Here is a 23,389-nt window from a genome sequence, read left to right as displayed (position 1 = left end):
AATGGCAGTGAATTGAGCAGTGAAATTGCAGGGGAATGATGTATACACTAAAACTGCTTTATTTAGCTAAAGTAATTTAGGTGACTATAGTGTTCCTTTAACGTATAAAAGGTGTGTAATACCAGCAGGAAACAATAGCAATACACAGTATAACAGCAGCATGTAATTTTCTCATTGCAATAATATTGAATTCATATAGGTGTAAAGGACAGAAAAAGAGCTATAAAAGCAAAATTCACAATTTACCTAGTGAGCAAGGAAAGAGTATAGAGCCGTCAAGTCCCACATTCTGTTTTTGAGAAGAGTGTCAGAATGAGAGAGAATGCTAAAAACAGAGAAGCCATGTTTCCTTATTAAAATCTAGTGCATTATATAATGGAATTTCTAATTTGTTATAGCTGACGTGTTTTCATATAACCGAACAAATTACCTTTTGATGTGCTTAATTTTAAACTTGGCATTTATATATGAAGGGACTGGAAGTCTCGAGCTGCTTCCTTGCAATAAATAGAGCAGAACCACACACAATGTTTATCTAACAATCAATTTTAAAAAGTTATTAAATGGAATCTAAAATGACCCAGATCAGAGCAAAGGATCCTGACGGCTGTGAATGTGTATTTTTGTACCATATTCTCATTAGTTTTTTTACTGTTTGCATTCTTCCATCAGTGTTTAAAAATGTTTTGCGTTATCCCACTGATGTTGCTAAACTGGAGGAAAAACCAGTTGGCCCAAACATTTTAGCAATACTTTATTTATTATAGTGTATCCACATAACAGTACTGGCATTCATAATCAACCATTTGCTATCTTACAACAAAGCCTATTTAGACACCTCTGTTTGCTGGTATTGTGGTGTATACAGTGGTGTATCCTGTTTTTTTGCTGCCCTGGGCACAACTAAATTCAGGCACCCCCCTAATCTAAATTTGCACCACCACTTTGTGTCAAGGCCATTTTTATGGCTGACAGACACACGCCCTCATTAACACATGCACTGACATACACAGTCATTGGTGCACACACACATTGTTTAATTAAACAACCCTGACAGACACACACACTCTCAGATACACATACACTCACTGAAAGACATACATTGCCACAAACATTCTCACTGATTGGACCCCCTCTGACAGACACACACATTCACTCACACACACACACACTAACAGCTACACTCACTGACAGGCAAGCGCACACACACACACACACACACTGACACACACACTCACTGACAAACATAGAGATACACACAGACACACACACTTTCTCATACAGTCAAGATTTATTATTATTATTTTTTTTTATTTAAACCCACCTAGCCTCCCTACCTTTGGGAGAGCTGGATTGGATCCTGTTCCTGACTGTTTGGGCTGGCTCCTTGCTGGGGCTGCTGGCTGGGCGGACAGACTCCTGGGGCTGCGGGCTTTTTATGTGGCTGTTTTTTAGCTATTCGTCATAGACATATTATCATATGCAAAAGTTATTGTCTCTTTTCTTTTATGTATTTGTCTGCATTTTATGAATAAATTAATTTTTACTCAATTTGAGTGTATGAGTAAGGTCAGTTCCATGACCTATTAAGAGAGAAGGGTTTATTTTATTTTATTTATGCATCTGCCTTTTATCATATAGGTTGTTAGGTTTCCTATCAATTTACCCTAATCTCATCTATTTCTATTGAATCAGCGCTCCACTACATACACTTTTTCTTAAATGCCTTGTTTGCCTTGCAGCAAATACAGCCGTGGGTGTATACTTCCATTCTCTTAATGCCTGTGCTTTCTAAAGAACTACGAGTACAAGTATTTTGACATTGGATAAAGATATTAGTGCAAGATCTAGTTGTACTAGTTTGCAAATTTATAAAACACATTGGACACTTTACTCCTCCTACAAACGTTATGGTGTTTATCCTTTTTTCCTCGGGGTGTTATATTTCTCTTTGGTCTGTAAGTTTTTTTGTTTTGGCAATTTGCAATTCCTTTGTGTTCCCAGGAGAGGCACACAGTTTAGTCGAGCACTTTGACCCAGAAAATCAATTGTTTTGCATTGTTGTCTCTCTTAGTGTGTCAAATGCCATAAAATGAGCAAGCGATGACTTTCATTTGGTTCTTAAAAGGGGCACTCTTAAGCACTGTAACTGGTACAGCTCATCGTAGTGTGTAAGGGGGGAAAAACATCTTTGGGTGCCATTACCAGATTATGTGGACCCATTTTCAAGCAAAAAAGGGGACCTCCTGGAGCTCTGTTATTGCGAAAGTAATCTTCTGCATTAACCTGTCCTTCTCTAAACATTGCGACCAAAATTTGAATAAGCTACAGCAGAAGGTCCAGGCTCCAGAAGAGTTCTGTTTGTTTTTTGTCATACTACATAAATATGGTTTGACTTAAACTGTGAGAGTCTCTCCCAAGGATTCTGTATTGTAGTGATTATTGTGTCAAGGCCTATATAAAAGTTGACTATGCAACATGCAGGGCTAGATTAACATAGGGGCTGATGGAGCCACCGCTCCAGGACACGCCCATAAAATAGGCCCATTGATTTAAAAAAAAAAAAACATGGCCGGTATTTATTTGAGGGTGCCTGGCTGGTGCTAATATTGCAGTAATACCGGCAATACAAATGCTGGTATTTTTCTCAGCATAAACAGAGATTACTCTGCAATACCAGCACTGGCCAGTAGGGGCCCCGTGTGTGTGGAGAGAGGCAGGGATAGGAAGTAACAGTATATACCTGCATCTCTCTACTCACTGATCTGAGGAGCAGCTACACAGCACAGAGAGTTATATACACATCCTGTAAGCAAAAATGACAGCCCAGATGTTGGACAACAACTGGAAGGTGGATCTAAACAATGTTATCATTGGTGTCTAACCTATATTACATTTACAATATATTCCTATTGCAAACATCAATATTTTATCATTGTATTTCACATTATTCTATTATATCATTCAGTCTTCTCCTTTATACTTTATTCATCAAAAAGTGTATACACAATTAAACAGCAGTAATATATAGATCCACCTTCCAGTTGTTGTCCAACACCTGGGCTGTCATTTTTGCTTACAGGATGTGTATATAACTATATTAAAATGTTGTATTATTTAGGAATGTGCAGGGTTAATGTATATGAGGCATAACTATTATTATTCAAGTGATGGTAGTATCTGAGGACGAGACAATTTGCAACACTATTACAGATTGGTGGTTGATTGAATAGTAAAGAGTTGTATTACGCATGCGCTTTGTGACGCATGCGTCTCAGATGGGACCCAGACTTAAATGATCATTTGAAAGAATGATTGTGTAAGAAAAAAACGGCACATTCGCAGGGTTGCGCGTGCGCATTAGGTATAGTCCATTTGGACATTATCATGTGACCCACTATGTAATGTACCCCAATACGTTAGATCGGATCACATGATGGATACCATGTGACCGACCCGGAAATACAAGGAATTAATCCATACTGGCATCCTAAAATCAGTGTATGTATCAATTTAAGCTATTTTCAATTGGAATTTGCTTTATTGATTCCTTTAATTTTCTCATTAACTGTTTATATTGCCCTGTGAGAGTTGACAGTCCTGATGTGTTGGATAAATAATTGGATAAGGTATGATGGGGGATGGATAATGATCACTAGGGGACTATATGGTTAAGTAATTAAGTTAATCAATCTTGTTGTGTCCTAATCTTATTATGTCACATGTTTTTGGTATTTGTTAATTATGTATACCCCTATATATTGCTTGCTGTGTATGTGTTTAGTAGCTTGGCTAAGACCTTAGGGTCGAAACGTTTTTTGGTGCTTGGGTCCAATAAAAATTGCCTAATTCTGGAAGACTTTTTGGAGTGCCTGGATTTTCAACATTTATATCCTACATTTGGTCCTTTTTGGTACTGGGACCGGGACCGATCCGGTTAGCACCCAAGGATTCCTGGGAGGGTTTGAGTGCAGTTCCACTAGCTATTATAGGTTGTAGGTTTGGAATGCCTCTCTCCAAGAGCAACGCAGCTTGTCGTCTTCAACAACGGTGGCAGCAGACCATTTATCCCTCTTTTGTGATCCAGAACTTCTGAGTGTCTTAGAGAACACCAGATCGGAGGGAGAGGTACAAGGGTTGCAGACAACAAGCTCCATAGAATCCACCCACTGAGCAACACAGGATCAGTGTGGATTCCTGCCCAAGATATTCTGTTTTACTACAACACGAGTTATTACTAAACACAGCAAACACAAATCCCTGACGGTGACTTATTAGAATACAAGATAAGTGTCAATGAAGTGGTCTGGGTGCAGTGGTCCTGTCCTATCAACCCTGCAATGTAAAACACAGGAGCATTGGCTTGGACCATGGCTGAAGAAAACCATGCTTCCTTTATGACGTTGCGGGTAGCAGAGATGTGAGCAGCACTGAGGGAGCCTCAATGTTGGAAAAAGGTAAGACTTTATAAATATTTGGGGGGGGGGGGGAACTACTAAAGATAGGGACAGGAACACTATAGCTTTAGGAAGTCAGGGTTTGCATTCCTACCACTGTAGTGTTCCTGTAAACACACTTGATATATGTAGTAGTTTTGTTCAATTAGTAAAGAAACAACAGACAAACACAGCATAAACAGCAACCATTTAATTCCAGGTAGCTTATCCATTGAGTGTAATTTGATTTCACAGAAAGTTTATAAATGCCAATTCAGAACATCCTCTGATGCATTTCCAGTCTGTATACTAGAGCACCACCTACAGTTCTCTATGTGCAATGCACTAATACTACCATAATTCTCATCGCCATTTATATAGCGCCAACAGATTCCGTAGCACTTTACAATATTATGAGAGTGGGATTTAACTATAAATAGAACAATTACTAGAAAACTTACAGGAACAATAGGTTGAAGAGGACCCTGCTCAAACGAGCTTACATTCTATAGGAGGTGAGGTGTAAAACACAATAGGACAGGAACTCTGACGATGTATGCTGTTGGTTATGGCTAATCTGGGTGATGCAGATGTTTATGAGCTATTCTTCAGAGACTACTCTGCTTTCTAACTGCCAAGAGTAGCCATTCCTACCCCATATCCAGCAGACACAGCCAGTGTAAACAAACAAATGGGCACTAGCTACCAGTAAAAGCAGCACCCCGTGGCACGAAAGCACCCTGAGTTTCTTCTGACCCTACCTCTAATGCTATTCAGGAAGGTATTTAGTCAGCATAAAATACTGCAGAAAAGACAAACACTGTTTAAATCTGTTTCACAGAGTCCTTAGACTAAGAATTAAACTTCTTCCAGATTCAGGAACCATCCCTCTCGTGACGTTTCTGATGCTGATTATAAGCGGATTTATGGGCAAAGTGTTTTCCACAAACCTTGCATCCATACGGTTTCTCTCCAGTGTGTTTTCGTTGATGAACAACCATGTTAAAGTTTGAAACAAACTTTTTGCCACATACATTGCATGTAAAGGACTTCTCGCCAGTGTGAGTCCTCTGATGGCGAACAAGACTGGATTGGTATGTGAAGTGTTTGCCGCACACACTGCACCTCGGGACCTTCTCCCCAGTGTGAGTTCTCTGGTGTCTCTGGAGACTGGATTTATAGCTAAATATCTTACCGCATTCATTACATTTAGGTGCCTTCTCTCCGGTGTGTATGCGCTGATGGACAATAAGGTGATATTTGTATGGAAAACTCTTCCCACATACTTCACATACATGAAAAGACCTTGTAGTAGAGGCTGCTTGCTGATCTGTATGGGAAGAATCTTGGTTGAACCATTCTTCAATGATTGTATTGTCTTCAATCTTAACTTTCTTGATGTCGTAATCCAAATCCTGGCAGTCACCGAGAAGTGTGTCGTCTGAAAGACAAGTTTGATTTGAACTGGAAATTGATGTAGAGGATGGATGGTTAGAAGACTGTCCTCCATAATCCCTTTCAGGTTTACTTATACAATTTTTCCCATTATTCTCTGACAAACGCGCAGTTCTATGGGGTTTTCCTTCAAACCCACAGAATCGGTCATTACCATACTCCGTTGTCTTCTCCCATGAACAAGCTCCCAAGTATTGCCCTTGTTTACATCTTCTAAATGTGCAAGTACTTTCTTCCTCTAGGTGACTCAAAGAAAGGGCCTCTGTGTGGGAACTCCTTTGGATCTTATTAAATGCAGTGTTATCATGTTCCACTGTCTGACCTGAGGGACTTTTGGCTAAGTCATGTTCTCCCTGAAACTCATGACATTTACTTGTATCCTCTATGGTGATTCCAGCTGAAGAACATGACATGTGAGATTCTCTTTTAAACTCAGAAAACATAGTAGAGCCATGTTCTACTGAGCATTGTGGTGAACAGGTCTTTTTGTCTCCAGTATCACCTTCCACTAGCTTATCCGGTAAACAGGCCAGTGTCTCAGATCCACGTTTGGCCGCATCATTTTCAACTTTGACCAGGGAATCATCTGATAAAATGGGAAAAAAAATAGGCATTAATACATCAGCCAAAAGATATACACATGAACATGCATACAATCCACTATCTGGAATGGAGGCTAATGAGGAGCAAGATTTTTGCCAATTTGGTTTATTTTAGTAACACTTGTCCCTCAAACAACTATAAAAGGTGTGTATTAGAGGAAAAAAAGACATCTGAAATTCTGGAGACATCTATAAGCCAATCGATCTCCAAATAATTTCCTCACCTGAACTGGAATCCCCAAATCATTTCCTCACCTGAGCTGGAAAAACAAAATCACTTCCTCACCTAAGCTGGAATAACAAAATCACTTCGTCACCTGAGCTGGAATAACAAAATCACTTCGTCACCTGAGCTGGAATAACAAAATCACTTCGTCACCTGAGCTGGAATAACAAAATCACTCCCTCACCTGAGCTGGAATAACAAAATCACTTCCTCACCTGAGCTGGAATAACAAAATCACTTCCTCACCTGAGCTGGAATAACAAAATCACTCCCTCACCTGAGCTGGAATAACAAAATCACTCCCTCACCTGAGCTGGAATAACAAAATCACTCCCTCACCTGAGCTGGAATAACAAAATCACTTCCTCACCTGAGCTGGAATTCTCAAATATCTTCTGCGCCTCTGTATCCTTTACATGTGTCTCTTTCATATCCTCTCTTGCCAAATCCTTCTCACCTGTGGGGACCATTATTTCATATGTATTAAACTTGTTTTAGTGGCAGCAGCTTACATTTTAGGGTATTTGGCATACTTCACCCATTCTGGACAATGCACCAGGATTGTCATGATATTACGTGAAATAATTAATCTAGATCCATGAAAAGATTAAATACATCAAATATGTGCAAAACTGTTTTTTGGGGTTTTTTTCAGGAATGATCTCACTTTTTATTATAACCATTAACTCTAGGTAAACCAGCTTTTAGTTTACTCACTTGGGCACCTTGATGTCCGTTCAAGACATGCATCCTTTTCATTCATCCCATCTTCCTCCTGGAGGTTGAGCTTACATGAGATTGAGATGGGAAGACCTGTAATTTACAATAAAGCAATTTACTGGGACACTCTCTAAGCACCAAAACAAATTTAGCTTAATTAAGTGTTTTTGGTATATAGATCGTGCCCCTTCAGTCTCACTGCTCAATTATTAGGAGTTGAATCGCTTTCTTAATGCAGTCATAGTCACACCTCCCTGCTTGTGATTTAAAAATACTCCCTACACACTTCCTGAAAAGAGAGATCTATTTTTTAAAACATCCTTTATTGCACAGTCTGATACACAATAGTTTTGCCTCACATGGAAGCAATACATTCCTGTTCTAGAAATCTTTAGCAAAACTCGTCGATTTTTACAAACAATTACTAATAAAAAATGTAAAGGAACCTGTGAGAATATTAATGTCAGGTCCAGAAGTGCCGATATAAAGGTGATTATCCATCATTACATCTTGAGATAGGTCTTTGTGTCGTTTTATATACTCCCATTCCTCCACAGAGAAGAAAACTGCAATATCTTTATATTTTAAAGGGATCTGGAAGAAACAAAATGCCCAGTTATATTGAGAACAAGTGCTACCTTGTAGGTAAGCCCTAGTGTGGTCTGCATTTTATCTGTGATCTAATTTAGCAAAATACTGTATTGTATATCACCAGTGAACACGGGACCGTTAAAGACATAATGATGGCACATGTGAATATTGTAAAATACTAGCCAGCACGTGAGATAGTTTGAAGCCTATGAAAAGCAGCTAATGAAGTAAAGCGTGGGATTTAACAAAATTATAGAAGTCTAGAAGCACTTACCTCGCTAGTCAGCAAGTCAATGCACTTACATTGGAATTTCTTATTCACAATGATATATTCCTACAAAATATAAAAAAGAAGACAATATCAGACCTCAGTGCCTTAACGTTTTACAGACTAAAAGGGATCAGGCATACAGAGCTAATTAAAGACACCCTATTATATCAAGATATAAACTTCTCTGTGAATGGGAGTCAGTCTTCTCCTAAGTTGGTACAATAACCCTGGATAAGGAATAGTTATTCTGGGAGTACAACAGTAAAGCCTGTGAATTATATAGAAAATCCAGGATCCATGAATTGTGTCTGGAGTGAAGAGACAGATAATGTGATAACACAGCTTACAAACTTACATCTCCAGTGATTAACTGGATAATCTCTAAAGCATTTCTTAGAACCCTCACACCCATCGGCTTTGTACTCTTGTTCATTGTTAGTTAGAAGACAGAGACCTACGAAAAGAGGAATGACGTCAAATGGAACAAATATAAGAAATATTTTTTCACATTGGCTTATCACCAGATGGACATAATACCAACACTAAATATCTTTTCTCAAATTCTGCTGAATCAGAGACTTTTTCTAACAGTGGCAAATCAAGCCTAAAATATTACAACATTAAAGGACAGTATGAAACATTGTTAAAGCGTCAATCTAAGCCCCATAACTACTACAATGGCCTGTAGTGGGTAATGGTGCCATGAGTCCACAGGAGCCATCTCACTGTTAAAGGGACACACTAGGCATCATAACAGCTTAATTGCAATAAAGTTATGATGTATGGAGGTCCTGGGCTCTTACCATCAGAGCTTTGTTTAACACCAAATCTTCGCTCTGGCCTGCAACTTCCAATGATGGTCCAGGGCTTCAAGCATGGGGGGCTGCGGATAGGCTTAAACCACCAACTGATACGCTCAACCTCTCATTAACGCCTCATTCACAAAACTGAAGTAAGAATTTCAGCTTTAGCTATATTTATGAAGAGGGGATTCACGGCAGTCGCCTAGTTAGTGTCAAATAAAAACGGATTGAATTTTAACAATGGGACTGTGTCTGGGGAACCTGTAACCAAAACCATTACAAAGAGCTGGGAGTGCCCCTGTAAATGTTTATAAAGGGAAACCTGACCAGATTCTATAAACACTGCTATACGTTATTACAAAAAAAGGTACATAACAGTGTGTTACCAATAGATCATACAGTGTGGGATTCCTGAAGATCAGAAACTGGAGTAATAAAAAGGTTGTTTAGATGTTAGATACACCCTTACTGAGCCATTCTTATCATAAAAAAGACCGTTTTAAGGTAAAATACTTAATTTGGGGCAATCACCATAGGAACCAGAGGAATGTCCTACTGTTTGCTCCAAATGTTGCACTTTAACCCCATTATAGATCCAAGTCTGCACAAACATGACAGTTTAATATGTGTTTATTTATAATAAAATGTAAAAAATGCTTGATAATTAAAAGATTTATTTCAGAAGCCTACCCATGCATGCACATGGAACATTATACAGCAATTACCTTACCAGGTAGCAGCTCTGCACACACAGCTTCCTGTATAGGGCACTATAAAGCACGTGTGACAGGGTGAGGCCATCTGATTGGCTGCTCCGCTCTTCGTCTCATTTGCATTCTGGGCGTTGTAGTTCTCTTTCCGCAGCAAGCTACTGCAGAGATAGAGGACAGGCAATACAACTCCCAGAATTCTATAGCGTGAAGTCAGCGTCACGTGATATCAGAGAGGGAGAGAGAGAGACTAACAGCTGGCTGGTAAACACTGCCATTAACCCCTGCGGTGCCGCACATGCAGGTGGCACTGTGGAAGCTACACAGGTGAACTACAAATCACAGAATCCTTTGCGGCAGACAACTGGACGCAGCCAATCAACTCACAAGATTGTGGACCACGCCCCCTCAACCTCTCCCTAGGAATGGCTGCAGTAGGTTGAAATTTTCACTGTCATTGTTCTTCTTATATTATTATTGTTATTGTTCTTATTATATTATTGTCATTGTAAGTATTATATTATTATTGCCATTATTCTTATTATGGTATTATTGCCATTATTCTTATTATAGTATTATTATTATTATTATTGTCATTGTTCTTATTATATTATTATTATTATTGTCATTGTTCGTATTATATTATTATTGCCATTATTCCTATTATATTATTATTATTGTCATTATTCCTATTATATTATTATTATTGTCATTATTCCTATTATATTATTATTATTATTATTGTCATTATTCTTATTATATTATTATTGTCATTGTTCGTATTATATCATTATTGCCATTATTCTTATTATATTATTATTATTATTATTATTAATATTATTATTGTCATTATTCTTATTATATTATTATTGCCATTATTCCTATTATATTATTATTGTCATTATTCCTATTATATTATTATTATTGTCATTATTCTTATTATATTATTATTGCCATTATTCTTATTATATTATTATTATTATTATTATTATTGTCATTGTTCTTATTATATTATTATTGCCATTATTCTTCTTATATTATTATTATTGTCATTGTTCGTATTATATTATTATTGTCATTTTTCTTATTATATTATTATTGCCATTATTCTTATTATATTATTATTATTCTCAATACATTATTATTGTCATTCTCCTTATTTTATTAAAGTCATTATTCTCCTTATTTTATTATTGTCATTATATTATTATTATTATTATTATTATTATTATTGTCATATTAGTATTCTCATTATATTATTATTATTATTATTATTTATTGCCCCATGTGGTCCCCGGGTACACAGCTTTGCATCCCCAGGCTGTACATAGGGTCGTCCTATTGTGTTGTGACCATAATGGAGTTATAAGGAATAAAGCTGCTAACACAGAGCAAAGTGTGACACAATGACAGAGCCATGAATTAGCTCACATTGACTATAGCGGAATAATCCTGAGGACAGTTTGGAGAATACTTCTTTAAGGCACCATTTTATTCCCCAATTATTCTAATATTAATATTGAATAAGAATTCTTAATAGGAAGGCAAAAGGCGCACCATGGAGATACCGTGACATACAGTACGATGACCAGTCCTCTCATTTTGATTGGGGTTCTGAACACCATGAAGAGCTATTTATACAGTCAGAGCATCCATTTTTAATTTTGATGTTTGAAAATATTGTTTACGGGTTTAAATTATTTTGTATCCACGTTTACATTTTAATCAACAGTGTGTAACAGTGTTGGCTAACCACAAATGAATGTGCATCATGGGATATGTATTCTGAAAATGTCAAGGGTATAGCACCTCAGAATCGATTGTTGCTTTATATATGAACTGTTTTGTGATCATCTTAAATATCACAAATATTTTTTCTGTTTCTTTTTCGAACATGGTAATAGTTTGAATTATTTCCCAAGGGTCAGAGATGTATGAGTGGAGAGAGAAATATGATGCAGTAGTAAAATGTAATATCTTAAAATGTATCTTCCAGGGCACAGTTCTGTGAAACTGAAGACTGGGGTTAAGATGGAGACAGAGGACGAGACATATGTAAGGTGTGACCAGCAGTTTGACAAGAGTCCTGCAAACCTAAATGACAGTAAGTTACATAGGCAGAAGGAAGTCATGCATACAAAAAGTTCATTTTTTTTAATTGTGAATAAAACCCTCTTATGTAGTTAAGAAAAGGTTTGGCCACCTTACACATACGCAATAGAATTATGTTAAACAACAGCGTGTTGAGCTCACAGCCAGACGTAGAAATTCTGTGCTTCCGTAACATTTTCCGTAGGACTTTGCATCAGATAGGTCAGCAACAGTGTATCCAAGTATTAAAATAAGTAACTGATTAAAATGTAGGCTGTTTACTTGGAAACCAGAGTAATCTGAATGTAACTTTCCTGGTTAGGCATGTTGTTATTATTATTAATTCACAAATGCCTCTGTGAACTTCTCAAAAACCAATATGGATGCTCCCTGGATCCATCTTTTTGTAACATATAACATAATAACATAACATATAACAAGCATGTCAAACTCGCGGGCCGCATGCGGCCCACAAGGACCATCTTTGCTACCCGGCGAGCCGCGAGTACATGCCTAATGTTCCAGGGAGATGTCCCCCATCGGCTCCATAAGGTAAGGAGCAATAATGCCAAGTATGTGTGTGTGTGAGTGTGTGTCTGTCAGCAAGTATGTGTGTGTGTCTGTCAGTGAGTGTGTGTGTCAGTGTCTGTATGTGTCAGTGTCTGTGTGTGTGTCTGTCAGTGTGTGTGTCTGTATGTGTGTGTGTGTGTGTCTGTCAGTGTGTGTGTGTCTCTCAGTGTGTCTGTGAGTATGTGTGTGTCTGTCTGAGTATGTGTGTGTGTCTGTCTGAGTATGTGTGTCTGTCTGTGAGTGTGTGTGTGTCAGTGTCTGTATGTGTGTTTTTGTCTGTGAGTATGTGTGTGTCTGTGAGTATGTGTGTGTGTGTCTGTCACTGAGTATGTGTGTGTCTGTATGTGTGTGTCTGTCTGTGAGTATGTGTGTCTGTCTGTCAGTGAGTGGGTGTGTGTGTGTGCGGCCCACATAAACCTAAACCTTGTTTATGTGGCCCGTGCCACACTTTGAGTTTGACATGCTTGACATATAACATATGCCAAACCGGTGCATAGTGACAAGAAAATACAGATTCCATCAAGGTAATAATGATTACCTAACGGGCTTTGGAAGGGTTAGAAGTTTTCTTTGAATGTGAGATGGAAACTTTAATCAGCTCTCCACTGCAGGATATGCAACAGCAAAGTCTGAGATTACAATTAAGATCGAAGAGGAAGAGGAGTCCTGCGATGATGACTCTGGGGAGAATGAAAATCATCCACAGTCCTGCTCAGGTAAATTCCTCATAGCACAGTTATATATGATGTTCCTATATGATTACAGTATTGCCTTGAACTAAGCCCCCTACACCCCCACATACACTCTTTAACCTGCAGTAAAGCAATCTACAGAGTGAGCTTCAAAATCACAGAATGGAATTTAGATAACTGGATACATTGCTTGGGGAAGTTCTAGGTCAGTGAATAAAAGATCTTTAATATGATAAATAAAACACACATTGGTTCAAAACTGCCCTCATATATACCTCACTGTATGTTGGCATTTCGGATCTGGACTGCCCGTATGGGTGGGACCAGTCTGATATGTTTCAGAGAAGTTCTCTCTGTAATGGCACAAGATGAGCAAAAAGCAGCTTGAGAACTGAGCGGTGACCGACCGAAGGGCAGGCTATTTCAGTTGCTGCCCGTTCTCAGTATTCTCTTGCGACCCATTTTTTACTCTCCACAAGTTTAAGGGATAATCCAGACGTGGACCCCTTGCTCACGGTGCCTAGGGAGATATCAGCTATGCCTCACTGATGATGCCTTACAAGGCTGAAACGATCGTCTGGGGTTGCTGTGTCTCTCGTGCAGAGGGAACTTGCTGGCATTTCGGATCTGGACTGCCCGTATGGGTGGGACCAGTCTGATATGTTTCAGAGAAGTTCTCTCTGTAATGGCACAAGATGAGCAAAAAGCAGCTTGAGAACTGAGCGGTGACCGACCGAAGGGCAGGCTATTTCAGTTGCTGCCCGTTCTCAGTATTCTCTTGCGACCCATTTTTTACTCTATATAATGCATTATATCCTCATTTCAGTAAATTTTAAACTGTTGCAAAAATAAGAGAAAATATCTCTAAAAGTGTTTATGATCTCTTTTTAATGTCTCCAATGTTATGTCACGATAATCCCTGGATAACTGGTCTGCAGACAAATGGCCATTGGTAGAGTGGATTATGTTGTTTGTCAGTTTTAATGCCTCCTTGCTCTGAGGCAATCCTCTCCATAGAGTGAGATATAGAAAGAGCATCTTAATATAGCTGTATGTTTGGCTGAAGTATGTTTTCAGACCACCGAGGCCTCTACTGTTCAACCTGAAGAAGGAACGTCTGAATTCCAAAGAGCTTATTCTATGTGGGGAAAAAAAATGGCCATTCAGACATATGTCCTCTATATCTATAACATAATTTTATTGTGAACACAGAAAATGTCTGTGTGTATTGAAGGGTTTGTCGTGTAAAATCCCCAGCTTGTGTCTGCAGTGAGGGATTTGGATGTTTTTATTGATTGTTGTAAGGTGACATTTTAATAGACTAGAAATGGAAGTGATAAGATATTTAAACTCAGGTGTATTGTAAAGAAAACATTCTGGAAGCCAACATGTACAATATGTTTTATTTACGCCTATGCTTAAAAACATCACATCTGAGATTTTTTAACAACCTGATAGTTAAATAGAAGATATTGGTTGTGCTTTTAAAAAACAAACAAACCCAAAAAACAGGTTTTATTTTTTAAAATTTCTGTCATATGCCTTGCATAGCAAAAGCATTCCATGCCTTATGCCTTATTTGTTACGGTTATTAGTGGAACCTAAACACGGAGACAGATCACAGACACACAGGATTGCAATACCGGTCCTTAGAGTGGCCGGGCTATGCAAAAGAGAGAGAGAGTAGTCAGAGTACAAGCCGATGTCAAGGACAACAGAGTATACCGGGAATACGAAAGGACAAGCCGAGGTCAAGGATCAAAGAAAACAAAGTAAACGTTGTGAGAAAAGCCAAAGTTCAGTAACCAGAAAATCAGACACAGTATAACGTGCTATTGGGCTATCAAAGACATCAACAGGGCAAAAAGGAAAGGAAAAGGTAAGCTTATATAGGTTTAGAACAATTCTGATTGGCTAACTTCTAGTCAGAGTTAATTATTACACGTGGGAGGTACTTGTAGCTCCCATTTTGACTAATGACCTCATCACTACGCGTCGAGTCAGGTGACTGACTCGGGTGCCCATAAAAGCTCTAGGAGGCCATCGGGGAAAGCAGAGACAGCCCGAGCGGCGCGCGGTTACCAAGAGCCGCCGCGAGCGGCAAGCGGGAGTGAGGGGACGCCGCTAATGGTACGCGGGGAGTAGAAATCGGCGGTGGCGGTGAGGTAAGAATTTAAACTACTGTTCGCGGCACGCGGCCGACACGAGCCTTTGCTCACGGCGAGGCAGGAGGCAAGATCTCCATGATCAGTGCGCGGCCGACACGAGCCGCAGCCCGCAGAGACCTGACATTATATAGCATGCTATCTTACTTCTCCCTTAAACAGATAGTCCAGGAATACTTTAACATTTTAAATGTGACATAAAATGGTGCAATAAACTATATTTTTTCTGTGTTCTAGAAGGATATGTCATAGATACAGATGAAAATGCGGAGAAGACAGACCAAAGTGAACATCCAGATTTAAAGGACAATTCACATACAGGTGAGAGGCAGTGTTTTCCTGAAAGTAATTCAGGTAAAATCATCATATTGCAAACTTATTGCCAGTAACAGCAGTAAATGAAAAGCCGGTAATTCACAACCACCTTCATCCTAACGGAACACACATCACAGATTACTCTCAATATTCATCTCCATGGTGCCAACATCACAAATAACACTCCGACGGCACCCACTTCACAAACCACACCCACCATTTATCCCCATGGCAACCATATCAAAAATCACACCTACAAACCACACCCACCATTCATACCCATGCTCTCAACTCACATAACAAATACAAATATGCATCCATATAACAAATTACACCCATCATACTTCCCTACGGTACTCACATTACAGACTGCACCCAGCATTCATCTCCACGGCACCCACTTTACAAGCCACACCCACCATTTATCCCCATGGCAACCATATCAAAAATCACACCTACAAACCACACCCACCATTCATACCCATGGCTTCTACATCACAAACCACACCACACCCTTGGAATATTATCCTTTATTGTAATTTGTGTAGTAAATGGCACAAATTACAGAGATGTTATTGCTGAGGTCAACAGGGGTTACATCTCTTGAAGGTGGGACCCCCACAGAGGTCAGCTGACAGTTGGCTCCCAGACTTTGTGTCGTCTAGTCCTTGGGGAAGAGGGATTATTATTACGCTGCCTGTGTTTTACCTGTTTTTATCCTGACTACCAGCGGAGATACCGTGATTATACTGCTACTCCGCTACAGTGAGTAATTAGGACTTCTGTATTTTATCCTTTTTGTTTTTATCTGTTGTTGGTGTAAATAACTTGTTTATCATATATTGTTATATGCACTGTGACTATTCTTTGTTCATAATAATTTATTAAGTTCTGCCTTTGTCTGGTTAAGAATCACGTTACTTGAAGAGACTAGTTAGTATTTTTGTAATTCCTTAAATATTGTATTAAGTAATATTTGGTGGGTTTTATTGTTGATTTATCTGGGGGACCAAGGCACCCCATTTATAAATTGTCTTGGTGGTGGCAGCGTTAAAATAGTAATAGTTATATTATTATGTTTAAGTGTGGGTGCTGTTAAAAAGGGGGGTTTTGTCATTATTTCCGGTCTAGTGAAGACAAATAGTGTACTTTAACCCTTTCACCACCACAACTACGTCACGCACACTCTTGGAGTAGGGTGCGTTCGTGACAACACCCACCATTCATACCCATGGCATCTACATCACAAACCACACCCACCATTCATATCCATGGCATCCAAATCACAAACCACACCCACCATTCATACCCATGGCATCTACATCACAAACCACACCCACCATTCATACCCATGGCATCTACATCACAAACCACACCTACCATTCATACCCATGGCATCTACATCACAAACCACACCCACCATTCATATCCATGGCATCCAAATCACAAACCACACCCACCATTCATACCCATGGCATCTATATCACAGACCACACCCACCATTCATACCCATGGCATCTACATCACATACCACACCCACCATTCATACCCATGGCATCTATATCACAGACCACACCCACCATTCATACCCATGGCATCTACATCACATACCACACCCACCATTCATACCCATGGCATCTACATCACATACCACACCCACCATTCATACCCATGGCATCTATATCACAGACCACACCCACCATTCATACCCATGGCATCCAAATCACAAACCACACCCACCATTCATACCCATGGCATCTACATCACAAACCACACCTACCATTCATACCCATGGCATCTACATCACATACCACACCCACCATTCATACCCATGGCATCTATATCACAGACCACACCCACCATTCATACCCATGGCATCTATATCACAAACCACACCCACCATTCATACCCATGGCATCCAAATCACAAACCACACCCACCATTCATACCCATGGCATCTACATCACAAACCACACCTACCATTCATACCCATGGCATCTACATCACAAACCACACCCACCATTCATACCTATGGCATCTATATCACAAACCACACCCACCATTTATACCCATGGCATCTATATCACAGACCACACCCACCATTCAAACCCATGGCATCTACATCACAGACCACACCCACCATTCATACCCATGGCATCTACATCACAAACCACACCCACCATTCATACCCATGGCATCTACATCACAAACCACACCCACCATTCATACCCATGGCATCTACATAATAGACCACACCCACCATTCATACCCATGGCATCTACATCACAAACCACACCCACCATTCATACCCATGGCATCTATATCACAGACCACACCCGCCATTCATACCCATGGCATCTACATCACATACCACACCCACCATTCATACCCATGGCATCTACATCACAGATCACACCCACCATTCATACCCATGGCATCTACATCACAGACCACACCCACCATTCATACCCATGGCATCTACATCACATACCACACCCACCATTCATACCCATGGCACTCACGTCACAATCTGCACATGTCCATCACTTTGTTAGCACTCCCATCATAAACCTCTGCTATTATTCATTAGGTTGCTACCCATATCACGTAGCAGATCCCATGAGTCCTCCTGTTTGCACCTATTTCATATCACAATGAGCAAGGAACATTGCAGAAATCAACCAACTGCTCTACTGCAGAGTTTTGCAAGTGGCTTTGTATTTAGATTTGAAGAGTTACTTGTCTGTTGTTTTGCCAAGATAGTTTATTCTATCACTAGTCCTACTCACCAAGGCGCAGTTAGCATAATTTAACCACTTCATCTTGTTGAGATCATAAATAGTGTTCAGAGGATATGTCATACTTTTATTAAAAAAGCAAAGTTTACTCTCATGTACTGTTTGCATTGCTATTATTTTACCGGTACTTTTTTTTTTCTTAGATGGGTCAGCAATCACTGGAGCATGTGACGAATCTTATTGCTTGGCTATGGCACAAGATGCTATTGATTTGACAAATAACCGCCACAAAGCAGAGAGGCTGCATTATTGCTGTAGATGTGGCAAAGGTTTGTCCAGTCATGCTGACCTCATAGAACATCTAAAAACTCACATGGACGAGAGACCTTTTCCTTGTTCTGATTGTGGAAAACGCTTTTATAAAAGGTCAAATCTTGAACAACACCAGAAGATTCACACCGGCGACAAACCTTTCGTATGTTTGCAGTGTAAGAAGTGTTTTATCAGTAACGCACATCTCACTAGACATCAAGTAACACACAGTGAAAAGACTCTCTTTATCTGCTCAAGCTGTGGTAAGAGTTTTACAAGGAACTCAACGCTCATTCAGCATCAGAGAGTTCATGAAGTAAGGGCACCATTTCCTTGCTCAGTATGCGGCAAAGTTTTCACACAAAAGTCAGATCTCGTGAAACACACGAGAATACACACTGGTGAGAAACCATTTGCTTGTGGCGAGTGTGGAAAATGCTTTAACCTTAGGTCAAGTCTTGTGAAACATGAGCGGACACACACAGGAGAGAAGCCGTTTACATGTCCACAGTGTTGGAAACGGTTCAGTCAAAACTCACACCTTGCCAAACATCAAAAACTTCACAGAGGGGAGAAACCGTTTCCTTGCTTGCAGTGCGGGATACGATTTATGAGTAACTCAGAACTTGCGAGGCACATGGTGATTCACACAGGAAGTAAACCTTTTTCCTGCACTGAATGTGGGAAATGCTTTAGTTGGAAGTCCTCTCTTGTGGATCATCTGAGAATTCACACAGGAGAAAAACCATTTGCTTGTTCAGATTGTAGGGCATGTTTTAAAAAGAGGTCAGCACTTGTAAAACATCAGAAAACACATTCTAGCTTTGTATGCACTTAACCCAAGGACTATACATTAAATTAGTATTATAACTAATTTAGAATTGTATTATACTACAGAGCAGAAGTAGCCAGCATGTGGCTATACAGCTGATGTAAAAATGCATCTTCCATTGTGCTTTGTACCCCCATAGCATGATGTCAAAGAATCATGGACTTGCAGATAAACAATACAATACTGTTTGTTTTCTGATAAAGGATCATTATCCTTTCCTTAAAGGACACTTTATACTTGCTGGAGGTGTGGGCGAGAGGTAGGCATTATGCTTCATGTTTGGTGGTCCTGCTGCAGGCTCCAACCATTCTGGACCGGCACAGCAAACCTCTTGCAAAAACATATTACCAACACCACGGATAGATAACACAAAGGTCTGTGTTTTGTTTATGATGCCGGAGGGCCTCCAAAACGTACCCATGTCATCCTTTACCATGCCTTAATATCTGACAATTTATTAATCTCTAGACTTTGGAAAAAGACTAAATTGGTCATATGAACTTTTGACCATTCAACAGTTTGGTATCTACAAGACAACCCAAGAAGCAAGTACCGAATGGGTAGCAAAAATTAAAGACATTCATAATTTTTTTTTAAATTCAAGAAAAAAAAAAGCATTCAAAGTCAACTGCCCAGGACAAAGGTCTCCGTCTCCACAAAGGTCCCACGTAGACAGAGACACGCCTAAGGGCCACAAAACTACTCAGTTGACGAAACTCTTGCTGTAAAATTGATGACCGGTGTCCACATAAAAAACATAACATAAAGTGATATGACGTTGTGTCATGCTATGTTGGAATGTAAAATTTATATTAATGTTCCCCCCAATGCCTCCCTTCTTGCTTTCTGTACCCCCTCTTTTTTTTTTTTTTTTTGATGCTTGCAAAACTAATAAACTTCAAATTGGAAAAAAGGCACTTTGTAAAAGTGCTAGTTTCTATGAGAAATCCTTACTTTTATTATTAACTAACGGAACACCCAATGTCTAGCAAAAGCCAGGGAGGTTTCTTTCCTAATTCCGTTTGCTGCCCTGAGCTAATGGAAGTGGCATGTACGTGCCTGCCTCCTCTTACCTGTTCTCATATCTCAGATCAGACTAGTGTTCTCAAAACAAGAAGCCTCTGTGAGGATTCACACAGGAGAAAAACCATTCCCTTGCCCAGATTTTAGGGCATGTTTTAACAAGAGGTCAGCTCTTGTAAAAAACATCAGAAAACACATTCTAGCTTTGTATGCACTTAACCCATGGACTCTTAAATTAAATTGGTCTAATAAACAAATTTAGAATTGTATTAAACAACAGAGCAGAAGTAGCCAATATGTAGATATACAGTATAAAAGAAATATCTACAGGCAAATAGTAGGCGCTATATATTTAGTGATAGTGAATATAATTATTTATTTATTCCAAGTGAAACAATCTTAAAACAAGCTGCACCTTAACGTGTAAAATAGCTCAGAAAAACACCACTATACTATAGCCCTGAGGGGTGATCCACGCCAGTGGCGTTAAAATTGTAAGTGTGGATTTGCTACCCCATTTTTTTTTCACGTGTTGCACATTGCACATGCACTTTCAACAACAATATTGAAAATTACTATTGTATTGTACACTATTAAGTTATTTAAAGTCATAGCGCACCTTTTTTTGCAATATGTAGATATACAGCTATTGTGAAAATGCATCTTCCATCATGCTTTGTCACCCCATAGAATGATGATGCACTTGCAGATAAACAATACAATAATGTTTGTGTTCTGATGAAGGATCATTATCCTTCCCTTAAAGGACCACTTGCTAAAGTGATTTATTGGTGAGGAGTGTCATATTAAAAGATTACTTTATAAAAGTTCAGATTTCTTTGCTTACCTGTTCTCAGAGCTCAGATCAGACCAGTTCTAAAAAAAAATGTCCTCTGATTAGGACATAAAGTCTCTTCCTGGTAAAAAGGGAATGGCTTGCTATAGCTACGGTTCATTCAGTTCAGATCAAGAACTGTAGCTTTTGCAAGCTCTTTTAAGATATACCCCCAATGAATAAATGCGAGAAAATGCACGAATACATGTATTCATTGGGAGTGTATCTACTAAACAGGGATTTTTTTTTGTTTCCCCATATTTTTTACCGTGGGGTTAATGAATTAAGTCTTATTTTAAATTGGAAAATATTTCCTCCATGCATTGCCCTAGCAAATGTATAGGGTTTTCAGATATAATTAAATATGTATGTCATATTGGTTCTAGTGTTGGAGGGACAGGTACAGGTACAGGGTTATTGACTAAATTCCAAATTGTAGCAAATTGAAATCCAGATGATAGATCAGGGTGGACACCATGCCACACCATCAAACATAGAGACATAGAATGTGACGGCAGATAAGAACCATTCGGCCCATCTAGTCTGCCCAATTTTTTAAAAATACTTTCATTAGTCCCTGGCCTTATCTTATAGTTAGGATAGCCTTATGCACATCCCACGCATGCTTAAACTCCTTTACTGTGTTAACCTCTACCACTTCATCTGGAAGCCTGTTCCATGCATCCACTACCCTCCCAGTAAAGTAATACTTCCGGATATTATTTTTAAACCTTTGTCCCTCTAATTTAAGACTATGTCCTCTTGTTGTGGTAGTTTTTCTTTTAAATATAGTCTCCTCTTTTACTGTGTTGATTCCCTTTATATATTTAAATGTTTCTATCATATCCCCCCCGTCTCGTCTTTCCTCCAAGCTATACATGTTAAGTTCCTTTAACCTTTCCTGGTAAGTTTTATCCTGCAATCCATGAACCAGTTTAGTAGCCCTTCTCTGAACTCTCTCTAAGGTATCAATATCCTTCTGAGGATACGGTCTCCAGTACTGCGTACAATACTCCAAGTGACGTCTCACCAGTGTTCTGTACAATGTCATGAGCACTTCCCTTTTTCTTTTTACTGCTAATCAAGTGGTCTGTTGCTCATGAAATATGAATTTGCAGAACAGACTAACTTGTATAGAGTACAGAAAGAGGAAAAGTCAGTAAATACAAATGCCAAAGTAATTGAGCATGTTCTTGGTATGTTCATGCACATGAGTTTAGATGCCAAATGTACAAGCCTATTAGGAAATGGAGAATCTGGTGGGATGTCTAGCAATCGATTTATAAAATTGCTCAAAGAATTTCACCTTCAAGACTATCCTATAGTGTCTGATGATGAGAAAAACAAAATCTACTAGAAAATTTATTTTGCTTTACCTGAAGAATTTAATGCAGTGGATGAAATTATGGTGCAAATCAAGGGAAGATTGCATGTCTACATGCTAACAAAACCAAACAAATGGGGGTTCAAGATATGGGGATGTATTTGACAAAATGTCTTTCTGTCATGTTTTCTTAACAAATGCCAAACAAGAAAAAAAAATAAGTTCATGGGAGGTGTTGACCCCCCTGGATATGCTGTCTGCACTTTGTAAGTTTAGCTTCAAGTCCAAAAGGGGGTACATGTATATTTGGTGGCTCTCTATCACGCTGGTAATCATCAATGCATGGAATCTCTACAGAAGAGACCTGGACTCCAGAAGAAACCCATGCCTCTGCAAAGGTTCCAGGCTTCTCACAAGTGCCAGAAAGGGTAGGATCAAGTGTAGCAGACCACTATACTTTTCAGAACCTGAAGCAGCATCTTCCTGCAAAAGGCCATCCTCTAGTGCACCTGTTAGAATGTTGGATGTGAGGAAGGATGGCATCGATCATCTTTCTACATGGGTGTCAGGGTACCTGAGGTCTCTACCTCTGGGAGAGGTAGAGACTTAGACGTCTATCCATCCGGACGGTCTGTTTCCCATGTTCCTCGCGGTCCACCCGGTCACATAAACGCCGGC

At 39.3% G+C, this 23,389-nt stretch overlaps 2 protein-coding genes across 4 annotated transcripts; one reads left to right on the top strand and one right to left on the bottom strand.

Annotated features, from left to right (window-relative positions):
• Nucleotides 1-4,632: 4,632 nt before the first annotated feature.
• On the bottom strand, nt 4,633-9,890 carry LOC134572589 (zinc finger protein 37A-like). Of its 3 annotated transcripts, none has more exons than XM_063431643.1 (7): nt 9,830-9,890; nt 8,657-8,755; nt 8,305-8,364; nt 7,886-8,033; nt 7,437-7,532; nt 7,090-7,176; nt 4,633-6,477 (listed from the first exon to the last, which is right to left on the bottom strand). In XM_063431643.1, exons 2-7 carry the CDS (start codon nt 8,732-8,734, stop codon nt 5,312-5,314), a joined length of 1,635 nt encoding a protein of 544 aa, XP_063287713.1. In that variant the 5' UTR covers nt 8,735-8,755; nt 9,830-9,890; the 3' UTR covers nt 4,633-5,311. The 3 variants fall into 3 exon arrangements, with proteins under 3 accessions (XP_063287713.1, XP_063287712.1, XP_063287714.1); XM_063431642.1 differs by having other exon boundaries at nt 9,835-9,875; XM_063431644.1 differs by lacking the exon at nt 7,090-7,176 and having other exon boundaries at nt 9,835-9,875.
• A 294-nt stretch (nt 9,891-10,184) lies between these two features.
• Nucleotides 10,185-20,439, top strand: LOC134572590 (gastrula zinc finger protein XlCGF52.1-like). Its single transcript, XM_063431645.1, has 5 exons — nt 10,185-10,248; nt 11,811-11,918; nt 13,087-13,191; nt 15,570-15,653; nt 18,589-20,439. The coding sequence occupies exons 2-5, from the start codon at nt 11,846-11,848 to the stop codon at nt 19,533-19,535; spliced, it is 1,209 nt and encodes a 402-aa protein (XP_063287715.1). The 5' UTR covers nt 10,185-10,248; nt 11,811-11,845; the 3' UTR covers nt 19,536-20,439.
• The last annotated feature ends 2,950 nt before the right edge of the window (nt 20,440-23,389 follow it).

Source organism: Pelobates fuscus, chromosome 9 (assembly GCF_036172605.1).
Source record: "Pelobates fuscus isolate aPelFus1 chromosome 9, aPelFus1.pri, whole genome shotgun sequence".
Classification (NCBI taxonomy): domain Eukaryota; kingdom Metazoa; phylum Chordata; class Amphibia; order Anura; family Pelobatidae; genus Pelobates; species Pelobates fuscus.
The sequence above is the reverse complement of the archived record's forward strand: the minus strand, read 5'-3'. Positions and strand labels throughout refer to the sequence as shown.